This window comes from Gigantopelta aegis, chromosome 9, assembly GCF_016097555.1.
Source record: "Gigantopelta aegis isolate Gae_Host chromosome 9, Gae_host_genome, whole genome shotgun sequence".
Taxonomy (NCBI): domain Eukaryota; kingdom Metazoa; phylum Mollusca; class Gastropoda; order Neomphalida; family Peltospiridae; genus Gigantopelta; species Gigantopelta aegis.
This window is the reverse complement of record NC_054707.1, coordinates 15,822,939-15,836,340: the sequence shown is the minus strand read 5'-3', so window position 1 is coordinate 15,836,340 and position 13,402 is coordinate 15,822,939. Positions and strand designations below refer to the sequence as shown.

The following is a 13,402-nucleotide window of genomic DNA, read 5'->3' as shown; positions in this document are numbered from 1 at the left end:
ATCACTTGCTACTAATAGAAAAATGTAGCGGGTTTCCTCTCTAAGACTATATGTCAAAATTACCAAATGTTTGACAACCAACAGCTGATGATTAATAAATCAATGTGCTCTAGTGGTGTCGTTAAACAAAACAAACTTAACTTTTTTAACTGAAATAATTTGCTCAGTGTCTTTGGGATGTTCGCTTTACTACAATTTTCATTTGGCAATAAGGGGTATTTTAAATGCTTTTCCCCGCAGATAAAATAGTACATTGTTCAGCCTAATTGGTCTACTCCTAGCAAGGGGTCCTAATGTATAGAAATGAACACTGGAAACAAGAAACTGTCAGTTTTATTCAGATATACAATCACGTGTATTTAAAAGAGCATGTACCTTTAATTCTAGGAGTTTGTATTCCCGCTGTATATTACACAATATTTTCATTGTTTTCCAGGGAGTCATGAAATGCATATTAAACAATATTTTCAGTTTTCCAGGGAGTCATGGAGTATATATTAAACAATATTTTGACTGTTTTCCATGGAGTCATGGAGTGTATATTTAACAATATTTTGATTGTTTTCCAGAGAGTCGTGGAGTGTATATTAAACAATATTTTCACTCTTTTCCAGGCAGCCATGCTGGGTATATTCAACAATATTTGCATTGTTTTCCAGGGAGTCATGGGATATATATTAAACAATATTTTCACTCTTTTCCAGGGAGTCATGGAGTGTATATTTGCAGCAGCAGTAACGGGCGTTGCCTTTGCTCTGATGTCTGGTCAACCGATGAACATTCTTGGTAGTACGGGGCCCATGTTGGTGCTTGAGAAAATTATATTCGATATTTGCAAGTAAGTGTCTTTTTGTTATTAAAAAGAAAGAAATGTTTTATTTAACGACGCACTCAACACATTTCATTTACGGTTATATGGCGTCAGAAATATGATTATGGACAACACAGATTTTGAGAGGAAACCCGCTGTCGCCACTTCATGGGCTACTCTTTCCGATTAGCAGCAAGGGATCTATTATTTGCGCTTCTCACAGGCAGGATAGCACAAACCATGGCCTTTGTTGAACCAGTTATGGATCACTGGTCGGTGCAAGTGGTTTACACCTACCCATTGAGCCTTGCGGAGCACTCACTCAGGGTTTGGAGTCGGTATCTGGATTAAAATTCCCACGCCTCGACTGGGATCCGAACCCAGTACCTACCAGCCTATTTATTGTTCAGAGACCCGTCTGTGTAGTAAACATTATAACCGATATTATTGAAGGTAGGCCCTAATAATGTGCTGTATTTGTAACAGAAATGGAAAATATTCTGCTGCTGTGTGTGTGCGCGCGTGTGCGCGCGTGTGCGTGCGTGTGTGTGTCCGTGTGTGTGTCCGTGTGTGTGTCCGTGTGTGTGTGTGTGTGTGTGTGTGTGTGTGTGTGTGCGTGTGCGTGCGTGTAAGAAAGATTAATTCAAATGCCAAATGCAGTTTACGTCATAATTATGTTGATGATCGGTCGCGTTTGACTGTTTAGTTGTATATTATTTATAAAACATCTAAGGCCCAAAACACACCAAATCAGGGTCTGGGTCTGGGTCTGGGTCAGGGTCAGGGTCTTGCAATGTGATACCAATCGAAAAGGAAATGCTCTGAATCGAATATGACAGAATACATTGTTTTTGTGCTTGCAAGAGACGACATAGAACATGCCCTATATCTTTTACACTACCAGACTGGCAGTGGCACAATAAGTACCTTACTTTGAAATGTTCTTACTAACAACAGGAATGGTATACTATTATATTAATCAATGTGGAATTCGCATAATAATGTTTAATATATGCTGATAATACATAACAGTTTCGGACACAGACGTGAAAATACACCAAGCACGGCATCTTTTTCACACTCTTTAGACCCGCACCTAGCTTGAAGTGCAGGCACGGTTGAAGCAAGTAGACACTAGGGGAGGGGTGCTGACGGATCGAGGGTGCAAAGCAAAGTTTCTAGGCGGTTCGTGTGGGGGTATGCTCCCCCGTAAGCTAGAAATCCTGAAATGCAATTTCCTGCATTGTACAAGTAAAATTCATCTCTGCCTTAATATTTTAGATTCAGAATTATTGGGGGACTAGAGCCTCTTCAGCACCCCCCCCCCCCCCCCCCACACACACACACAACCTTAGACACCAAATAACCTTAGTTTATAAGGCGCTGTCGTTAACCAACTATTCTCAAAAGCGTAGGAAGCGGGAAGTAGGCAAAGGAGGCATGTGCGCCCCCCCCCCCCCCCCCCCCACACACGCACACATTTCTTGATCCAGTAGCAGCAGCGATGGTTTATATATATTTATATTTATATATGTGTTTGCCCTTCCCCCATCCCCCCCCCACACACACACACATACACAAATTTTTTCTTGATCCAGTAGCAGCAGCGATGGTATTTATATTTATATGTGTGTGTTTGTCCTCTCCCATCCCCCCCCCCCCCCCCACACACACACATTTTTTCTTGATCTAGTAGCAGCAGCGATGGTTTATATATATTTATATGTGTATTTGCTCCCCCCCCCGCCCCCCCCCCCCCCCACACATACTTTTCTTGATCCAGTAACAGCAGCGATGGTTTATATATATGTATATTTATATGTGTGTGTTATCCCCCCCCCCCCACCCCCATCTCCACCCACACACACACTTTGGCACCTTCCTACGCCACTGGTTCCTTTCCTTTTGCTAATTCTCGAGTTGTCTTTTAATTTAAGGGACAACAACTGGGACTTCCTGCCCACGCGACTCTGGATCGGCGTGTGGACGACGGGTTACCTGCTCCTGATCGTGGCGTTCGACCTGAGCGCGCTGGTGAAGTACATCACGCGCTTCACGGAGGAGAGCTTCGCGTGCCTCATCGCGCTAATCTTCATCTACGAGGCTTTCGTCAAGCTGGCCGAGATCCATTACGAGGAGGCGCCGCTCAACCTCCACCCCAACGGCACCTACATCCCACCATTCCACTGCGAGTGCATCGTCGCCAACCAAAGCACGACGCCCGGCGCGCTAACCAGCATGATGTCCACCGTGGCGACAACGTTTACCTCGAACAATAACGTGACGTCTGAGATGATGACGACGACGATGGAGATGATGATGTCGACGAAGCACTGGGACAAGCAGATGTGCGAGAACGCGCTGAACACGTGGCACTGCACTGGCACCGTGCCCGACGCCTTCGTCTTCTCCCTCCTCCTCTTCTTCGGCACGTTCGGCATCTCCGTCTTCTGCGTCCAGTTCAAGACGTGGCCGTGCTTTCCCACGTTTGTAAATATCAACGTTTATTTTTCTGCGGGGGATAGGCAGAGTTATGGATTATGTTTAATATTTCCTGGTCGTATATACATTATAATCAACAACAAACACATTTGGTAGCAACCTTTATGGATTATGTTTAATATGTCCTGGTATATATATTATTATCAACACAATATAATATATATTATAATCAACAACAAACAAGTTTGGTAGCAACTTTTATGGATTATGTCTAATATATCCTGGTGGTGTATATATTATAATCAACCGCAAACAAGTTTGGTAGCAACGTTTATGGATTATGTCTAATATATCCTGGTGGTGTATATATTATAATCAACAGCAAACAAATTTGGTAGCAACTTTTATGGATTGTGTTTAATATTTCCTAGTGGTATATATATTACAATCAACAGCAAACAAGTTTGGTAGCAACCTTTATGGATTATGTTTAATATTTCCTGGTATATATTACAATCAACAACAAAGAAGTTTGGTAGCAACCTTTATGGATTATGTTTAATAATATATATATATATATATATATATATATATTATAATCAACAACAAACAAGTTTGGTTTTGGGAGACGAGTATACCATAGAATTTTTATTTTACCACATGTTACTTTCTGACATGTAGACTCTCGTTCCAGCCAGTGCACCACTACTGGTATACGAACGGCCGTGGTATGTACTACCCTGTCTGTGGGGTGGTGCATATAAAAGAACCCTTGCTGCTAATCGAAAAGAGTAGCCCATGAAGTGGCGACAGCGGGTTTCCATTCGCAATATCTGTGTAGTCCTTAACCAATCTAATTAAAATTAGCTCCACTATTACATGTGGATCTAACACCAGCCAGTTGGAGCTCATGTCCACCAATCAAAACCTTACTTGCAGAATCCTGCCAGTGATTTAAAAATAATTTGAAAACATTCCGAATTATTCTGAGGGTATACGACATGTTTCGTGTGAATTACGAATGCCTTAAAACATGTTTTATTTTATAAAATAAATAATTTGTAATGTAAAACTGAAGACTGATTTAGTTTTTTTTTTATTATAAATAAATAAATAATTTTTAATGTAAAATTGAAGACTGATAACCCACCCCGTACGTATTGGTATGGTTCGCTGTACTGCGGCCACTAAAATAGACTCGCCCGATATGTTTAGAATTTGTATGCTCCCAAATAACGTTATAAAAGGCGAAGTGTGATTGGTCAATATTTAAATTATTATTTACAGACGAAATGTTACCTGGACATTGGGAACTACGCAGTGTTGTTAGTTTTAAAACACTGGCAGGATTCTGCAAGTAAGGTTTTGATTGGATGACATGAGCTCCAACTGGCTGGTGTTAGATCCACATGTAATAGTGGAGCTAATTTTAATTAGATTGGTCCTTAACCATATGTCTGACGCCATATAACCGTAAATAAAATGTGTTGACTGCGTCGTTAAATAAAACATTTCTTTCGTCTGTTTTTTTTCCTGACGTGGAAGTGACAAGGATGCCTATTACATAATATCTCGACATACTACTATGGTACTTCAAACTGTATAACTGTACTTTTTAAGTGCATCTTTTAGTGATTATGTTGATCAGAGTATTGAATCTTTCATGAATAATATTGTTTAGTGTACATGTATTAAATATTTTAGGGATTGCATCGTTCTTTGTATCGGATTATATGTAATGCAGTGCATCTTACAGGGTTTGTGTTGGCCGTGGTATATGCTGTCCTGTCTGTGGGGAAATTGCATACAAAAGATTCCTTGCTGCATTAAGAACAATGTAGCGGGTTTCCTCTGATGACTACGAGTCAGAATTACCAAATGTTTAAAATTCAATAGCCGATGATTAATTAATCAATGTACTCTAGTCGTGTCATTAAACAAAACAAACTTTACTTTCAAGGAATATATCGTTTGGCGTATTGTATCTTTGAAGGTAGTGTATATTTGAAGAATTACAGGGCGAAGTGTAATTCAGAAAAAGAAAAAAAAAATGTTTTTTTTATTTAACGACACACTCAACACATATTATTTACGATTATATGGCGTCTGACATTTGTACCATTCAGAGTACTGTATTTTTCAGAGATTATATCATTTAGTGTATTACGTGTATATTCCTCAAATGTTACATAATTCTTGGTTTTAATTAGTATCTATATTATATGCATTAAGAGACCAACTGAAAGAAAGAAAGAAATGTTTTATTTAACGACGCACTCAACACATTTTATTTACGATTATATGGCGTCAGACATATGGTTAAGGACCACACAGATCTTGAGAGGAAACCCGCTGTCGCCACTACATGGGCTACGCTTTCCGATTAGCAGCAAGGGATCTTTTATTTGCGCTTCCCACAGGCAAGATAGCACAAACCATGGCCTTTGTTGAACCAGTTATGGATCACTGGTCGGTGCAAGTGGTTTACACCTACTCATTGAGCCTTGCGGAGCACTCACTCAGGGTTTGGAGTCGGTATCTGGATTAACAATCCCATGCTTCGACTGGGATCCGAACCCAATACCTACCAGCCTGTAGACGATGGTCTAACCACGACGCCACCGAGGCCGGTTTAGACCAACTGAAATGAAATATATCTGCGTTCCACGGTCATAAAGCAAGTTTTAATTTTCTCCAACAGGTTCGTCAGATGATCAGCGACTTTGGTGTGCTCATCGCCATCATCCTCATGGTGGGCTTCGACTACGGCCTGGGACTGCACACACCCAAACTCAAAGTACCGGCCGAGTTCAAGGTAAAATATTGTAGGACTGGCCACACCCAAACTCAAAGTACCGGCCGAGTTCAAGATAAAATATTGTAGGAATGGCCACACCCAAACTCAAAGTACCGGCCGAGTTCACGGTAAAATATTGTAGGACTGGCCACACCCAAACTCAAAGTACCGGCCGAGTTCACGGTAAAATATTGTAGGACTGGCCACACCCAAACTCAAAGTACCGGCCGAGTTCAAGATAAAATATTGTAGGACTGGCCACACCCAAACTCAAAGTACCGGCCGAGTTCACGGTAAAATATTGTAGGAATGGCCACACCCAAACTCAAAGTACCGTCCGAGTTCAAGATAAAATATTGTAGGACTGGCCACACCCAAACTCAAAGTACCGGCCGAGTTCAAGATAAAATATTGTAGGACTGGCCACACCCAAACTCAAAGTACCGGCCGAGTTCACGGTAAAATATTGTAGGAATGGCCACACCCAAACTCAAAGTACCGGCCGAGTTCAAAGTAAAATATTGTAGGACTGGCCACACCCAAACTCAAAGTACCGTCCGAGTTCAAGGTAAAATATTGTAGGACTGGCCACACCCAAACTCAAAGTACCGGCCGAGTTCAAGGTAAAATATTGTAGGACTGGCCACACCCAAATTTGTAGGACTGGCCACACCCAAACTCAAAGTATCGGCCGAGTTCAAGGTAAAATATTGTAAGAATGGCCACACCCAAACTCAAAGTACCGGTCGAATTCAAGGTAAAATATTGTAAGAATGGCCACACCCAAACTCAAAGTACCGGCCGAGTTCAAGGTAAAATATTGTAGGAATGGTATCACATCCAAACTCAAAGTACCGGCCGAGTTCAAGGTAAAATATTGTAAGAATGGCCACACCCAAACTCAAAGTACCGGCCGAATTCAAGGTAAAATATTGTTCATGTCTTTAAAAGGTACGGCCACCTGCCGTAAACATTGGAGTAGGAAATAAGTTTCTTCTTTAACACCTACATTTGATATCAAAATGGGATCACATTGAGATCATGTTAAAGGCACTAACTCTCGAATTGTTTGCAGAGTAAAATATTTTCGGCAATTAATAAAGCGTTTTTATTATTAACTTAATTTTTAACTCATTTCCTATACGTTCTTTTGAGGGGATGTGGCGGTGGGGTTGTTTGTCTGTTTGTCGGTTTTTTTGTGTGTTTGTTTTTATTATTTGTTTCCTTTTTTTTTTTCTTTTTTTTTTTGGGGGGGGGGGGGGTTTTGTGGGTTTTTTGTGTTGTTGTTGTTGTTGGGTTTTTTGGGGTTTTTTTTTTTTTTTGGGGGGGGGGGGTTCCGATGGGGTTGATTTGTTTGTTTATGTTCTATTAATACCTGGTCTCATAATATGTATCGTTTCTACATAACATCCACACTGACTCATATTGCTCCACTCTACTGTATTTGTGTAGCCGACACGGTCGGACGTTCGAGGCTGGCTTATCCACCCCTTCTCGGAGAAGAACCCTTGGTGGCTGTACATCGCCGCCGGTGTGCCCGCCATCATCGCCACCATCCTCATCTTTATGGACCAGCAGATCACCGCCGTCATCGTCAACCGCAAGGAAAACAAACTCAAGGTTAGTCAGTCGACTTTTAGTTTCACTTACGGTTTTAACGCAATACTTATAATTTGAATTTCCCGCCATAAAATATTCAACACTGTTGTGTAGTATAAAGCTTTCATTTTTTGAAACTTTATTATACGTACATGCATAAAATAAATACAACCCAAATGGACTGATGGTTTTAGCAGACATAGAATACGACTTAAGTTGTCTGTCAATTGCTGTACAAACTAATTTTGATGACATTCGTAATGACGTGACATTGAACTTGTACCCTGGGTGAACACTTTCGGTAGTTACATGCACTGGAATAGGAAATAATACGAACTATCATTTATGTTCCAAACTTATTTTTTTAATTCTGTCAGTGAGTGCTTATATTATTAAACCAGTCTTAGTGGAAGTCCTGTAATCGATACTGACCAGTATCATCATAATCTCTCTCTCTCTCTCTCTCTCTCTCTCTCTCTCTCTCTCTCTCTCTCTCTCTCTCTCTCTCTCTCTCTCTCTCTCTCTCTCTCTCTCTCTGTATGTCTGTATCTATCTCTCTGCCTGTGTGTCTGCCTGTATGTCTGTCTCACTCATTCTCTCTCTCTCTCTCTTTCTCCTTTACTCCCTTCCCCTCCCTCCCTCCCTCTCTCTCTCTCTCTCTCTCTCTCTCTCTCTCTCTCTCTCTCTCTCTCTCTCTCTCTCTCTCTCTCTCTCTCTCTCTCTCTCTCTCTCTCTCTCTCTCCACGTGTCAAACTAACCACATATTTCTCTCTTGTTATCAGAAAGGTAAGGGTTACCATCTGGACCTGCTTGTGGTGGCTGCCCTGGTGCTCGCCCACTCCTTCCTGGGTCTGCCCTGGTACGTGGCCGCCACCGTGTCCGCCATAGCCCACATCCAGAGTTTAAAGAAGGAATCAGAATGTACCGCCCCTGGCGAACGACCAACGTTTCTCGGAGTAAGGTACGTCTTAGAATAACCACATATTGGCCATACCAGAAACGAAACGGTGACAGAAGTAAAATTCTGTGGCGCCATGCCTCATTATATGTAAATTGACAATTTCGAGAAACACTGTCATGTAATATATTGAACATATAGACACTGATATTCTGAAGAAGAAAATGTATTTAACAAGTAATTTTACTTGTTAATAAAGTAAGTGGCAGCAATGACGAGCTTAAGATAATCGTACGCAATAGGTTGGAAATTCCTCCTTTGACTCCGGAGCACGGTAGGAACCACGTCAATATTTCGAATATATAGCCTACATATAATTATACTATACAAATTTATTAACTACAAGTTCCAGACAAGCCACGCCAAGAACATATAATAAGCACACTAACAATATATAATAATCGTGTAAAAGTTTCTACCAATACCTAGTTGACACTATGTCCTTGTTAGTCCTGCATACGAATCATACAAGAGTTTTCAAGTTTAAATAAGAATAATACATGTATAATTTGTATTGGTCCGGTAAAGGTGAAATGGGATATGTAATGACATTAACATACCCACACTTAAAGCATACATGTAATGACATTAACATACCCACACTTAAAGCATACATGTAATGACATGTAACATATCCACACTTAAAACATACATGTAATGACATTAACATACCCACACTTAAAACATACATGTAATGACATTAACATACCCACACTTAAAACATACATGTAATGACATTGACATACCCCACACATATTGTTAGGACTTATATGTAACTGTGATGCTTGTCAATGCTTAAAACATACATGTAATTACATTAAAGGAACATTCCTGAGTTTGCTGCAATTTTTAAGATGTTATCGACTAACAAAGACAAAATCCAGTTTGGACTTCTCATAAATATTAAGACGACCAGAAACACATTGAATATACAGACAATGATATTCTAAACAAGAGAATATATTTAATATGTAAGTTTAATCGTAGAAATATTTTATTAGTCGGAAACATCTTACAATGCAGCAAACACGGGAGTATCCCTTTAACATATCCACACTTATTGCTTGGACTGTGATGCTTGTTAATACTTAAAACATACTACCTTGTATCTGACGTTTCTGAGCATGCGCTGATTGCTTTCAGGGAACAACGTGTGACGGGTTTGGTTGTCGGAATTCTCAGTGGAGTGGCTGTACTCATCACAAATGTCCTCGGGGTAAGTGATAAAACAACAACCCTCCGACCAGCATCTTTTCCCCAGGGCTTCCAGAATTTTTATAAAATCCACTAGCCATGGGATCAGTGATTTTGAATATTTACTAGCCATAATTAAAAATTCACTAGCCCTACTTTACTTTACTTTAAGTTAATATAATTTTACTACTAATAATAATGTCGCCAACAGAGAGGGAGATAGAGCTTAAAAACACTAAGATTGGGGGATGGGGGTGGGGGCTGGATATTCATATTTACAAAATATACTTAAATGCAGCATTAGACAACTTTTTTTCACTAGCCGTCGGGCATTGCAATGGTAGTTATTTACTAGCCCAACATTGAATATCACTAGCCATGGGAGTAGGGCTACCATAATCTAGAAGCCCTATCGGGCATTGCAATGGTAGTTATTTACTAGCCCAACATTGAATATCACTAGCCATGGGTGTAGCGCTACCATAATATAGAAGCCCTGTTTTACCTCTTAATAGTGTATTCAAATTCTTAACGTTGGTGCATAAACGCATGACATAGGGTTCAGGGGGTAGGCAACTGCCCCCTGGTCCTGGAGAAAATGTTCAAATTCGGGCAAAAACGATAGAGATATTCGGGCAAGACGAACTGGCCTGAAACGTTTTCACCCTGTATTTCCATCTTTCTAACCACAATATTAGTTGTAATCCCAGTACAAATACTTAGTGATTAGTTTGCAACCATATACAACTGTTTGGCACTAATGCAACTACAGATAAATTTCGTTATCCAGATTCTGGCATTTTCGTTTAATTGGGGCAAAAAAATCGGCCTGCCACACCCACTCCACGCCCATCCTACAAAACCGGGAGCCCGTACGCCCATGCGTTGATGTAAGCGAACAATTGCTGCAACCACACCTTGTGTTTACACCACATTTCATATTTTTCTATTGCACCATGACAATACTCATAGACAGTGTAGTTGCCTTCTCCCCAATGCGGACCACTACCCCCCCCCCCACTCCCACCCCTCCCCACACCCCCCCCCCCCTGATATAAAATCATACGTTGGTGGTCCCAGAATGCTACACATTATTCCTTGTCATTCACGTTCTATTAATTACGTGTAAACCAGTATAATTATTGCTGATAATGTAAATTAGTACCAGAAATCAAACACTGTGAATTTGTCTGGGATAATAAAGATATCTGGGGGCTAAAAAAACACAACAAAACCAACATGAACAAAACGACAGCAATAACAAGTCAAAACATTAACAACTCAATCTGAATGAAATCAGATCGGACTGACCTCGTTTTCTTGACTCCTAGGAGATCTGATAAAATCCAACAACCCTTTCATGTTCAGATGACCTTTGTCTTGCGGTATTGGCTTACGTCAGATGTTTAATGAAAGACTTCAATGCTCATATTGTACAACTAATCTTGTGATTTGTTTTTAGGTGATACCAATGCCTGTTCTGTATGGAATCTTCTTTTATATGGGTTTCTCGGCTTTGTTTGGCATGCAGGTGAGATTTAAATATAGGTCAATTACGAAATGACCCTATTATTTGGCTGAATAGACTGTTTTAGTGTCACAAGAAATAAATATATTATTATAGAAGAGGTAAGTAATAAAATAAACAACGAAGTTAAAAAAAACAAAAAAACATTCTCATTCATTCATTCATTCATTCATTCATTTCATATTATTTTCGTGCGTGTATCCGATAAAGGTTCAAACACGCTATTTGGGCACACAACTCGGCTATCTGGGTTATCTGTTCAGGACAAAGGTTCGTGGTTAGTTGTTAGTTTTTAATAAGAGAGAAGTCGGTGTAGTGACCTTACACCTACCCAGTGAGTCATTAAATTCACCCTGTGTGGGAGCAGGTACTGGGATACGAACCCAGTACCTATCATCCTTAAGTCTGATGGCTTAATCACTACAGCACCGAGGTCAGGTCAGGTCAGGTCAGGTCAGGTCAGGTCAGAGTGTTTAGCGTGTACATTCAGAACAAGCTGTTGTAGCGCACGCTGTCCAGGACAGTACAGCGCCGAGGAGTAACGTACCTTTTTTATAACCTACCATGGTATCAGTAGATATGCTTCGTCTTATTTTTAAAGGGACATTACGATTTTACATACATATATTTTTCTGTTTGTTTCAGTTTATTGACCGAATCCTGCTGTTCTTGATGCCGGTCAAGTACCAGCCGGACTATGTCTATCTGCGACACGTGCCCCTGTGGCGGGTCCACGTATTCACCGTCCTTCAGATCGTCTGTCTGGTAGCCCTGTGGATCGTCAAGAGCATCAAGTCCATCTCCATCGCCTTCCCCTTGCTCGTGAGTATCTCACCAATTTCTTAAAGACGCATTATCCAATGTTTGTGTATGTACCATTGTAAATACTATAGAAGAGGGCCTCGTAAGTTGTCAAACTTCTGCTCGATTCTGTTGTTCTTTGTACAATAAAATATATGTGTTCAGTCAAATGCCAAATGCTTAAAGGCGCATAATCCGTTGTTTATACCATTGTAAATGTTATTTTTGTAATGGGGCATAATCCGCTGTTTACCATTGTAAATACTATTTTCTTAAAGGCGCACAATTCCTTGTTTACATTGTAAATACTATTTTCTTAACGGCGCATAATGTCTTGTTTACCATTGTAGATAATATTTTCCTAAAGGCGCATAATGCGTTGTTTACCAATTTAAATAATATTTTCTTAAAGGCATGCCATGTGTTGTTCTCTATTTTAGCATTTGTTTGCGATATATAAATTACAAACAATTGATCCCACGCATAATATTTACATAATTAAATCAAGAATATATAACTTGCTGAACTCTTGTCAACGCGTGTTTCCCCTCAAAAATACTTCACTAAAAATAGAAAGAACAGAGAAAAAAACGAAACCCGTGTTCAGTAGGATTAAATTCCAGTCTTTTCAAAACTTATGAAAGCGACGATTCTGTGAACACTGATAACTTGATTGTCAACTATAGATGAAGTTATCAGAGATAGACGAGTTACTCAAAGACAAAAACGTAGGCTTGGTTGGCATCGTCGGCATCACGTACGTTATGAAGCACTCGCCTGAACTGAACGCATCAATGTGACGTCACACTTGTCCTATACAGGCCTAGATTTTCCAACATATACATGTAATATTTATGGCCATGTGGTTCAAGGTACAATCTTTACATTTCAGAACTAAATTAATCAGAAATATCTTTATCCCGCCATTACGAAACTTTGAAACAGCATCTTTTGCAGAAATTGAAAACATTCGCAGACATCATCAGTCAGGCCATACTCAAGAATATTTCAAGATTTGTTTCGCTTTGCTTATGTCAGTTTGCGTTCCATGATCATGCCACTTTGATATTTTATGCCACACTGTGTGCGTATTTTATGTCAATTTCACTACTCGTTGCCATGACGATGATGTTTCTACTACTCCAGGTGGTGTTCACAGGTGTTGTGAGGAAACTCCTTGAGTGTTTCTTCACCCAGTACGAGCTCAAATACTTGGACGACATCCTCCCGTCCATGAAGAGGAAGAAAGCGCTCAAAAACGACGATACTGTA

The 13,402-nt window shown here is 40.2% G+C and overlaps 1 protein-coding gene across 3 annotated transcripts in view; it reads left to right on the top strand.

Moving 5' to 3' along the window:
* Nucleotides 1-13,402, top strand: part of LOC121380733 (sodium bicarbonate cotransporter 3-like) — a 34,289-nt gene that overhangs the window by 16,648 nt on the left and 4,239 nt on the right. For all 3 annotated transcript variants that reach the window (XM_041509691.1, XM_041509693.1, XM_041509692.1), the window contains 9 exons: nt 705-838; nt 2,749-3,301; nt 5,955-6,068; nt 7,503-7,670; nt 8,432-8,610; nt 9,751-9,823; nt 11,264-11,332; nt 11,975-12,151; nt 13,277-13,399. In XM_041509691.1, coding sequence (XP_041365625.1) covers nt 705-838; nt 2,749-3,301; nt 5,955-6,068; nt 7,503-7,670; nt 8,432-8,610; nt 9,751-9,823; nt 11,264-11,332; nt 11,975-12,151; nt 13,277-13,399 — 1,590 coding nt within the window. The remainder of the gene's footprint in view (nt 1-704; nt 839-2,748; nt 3,302-5,954; nt 6,069-7,502; nt 7,671-8,431; nt 8,611-9,750; nt 9,824-11,263; nt 11,333-11,974; nt 12,152-13,276; nt 13,400-13,402) is intronic.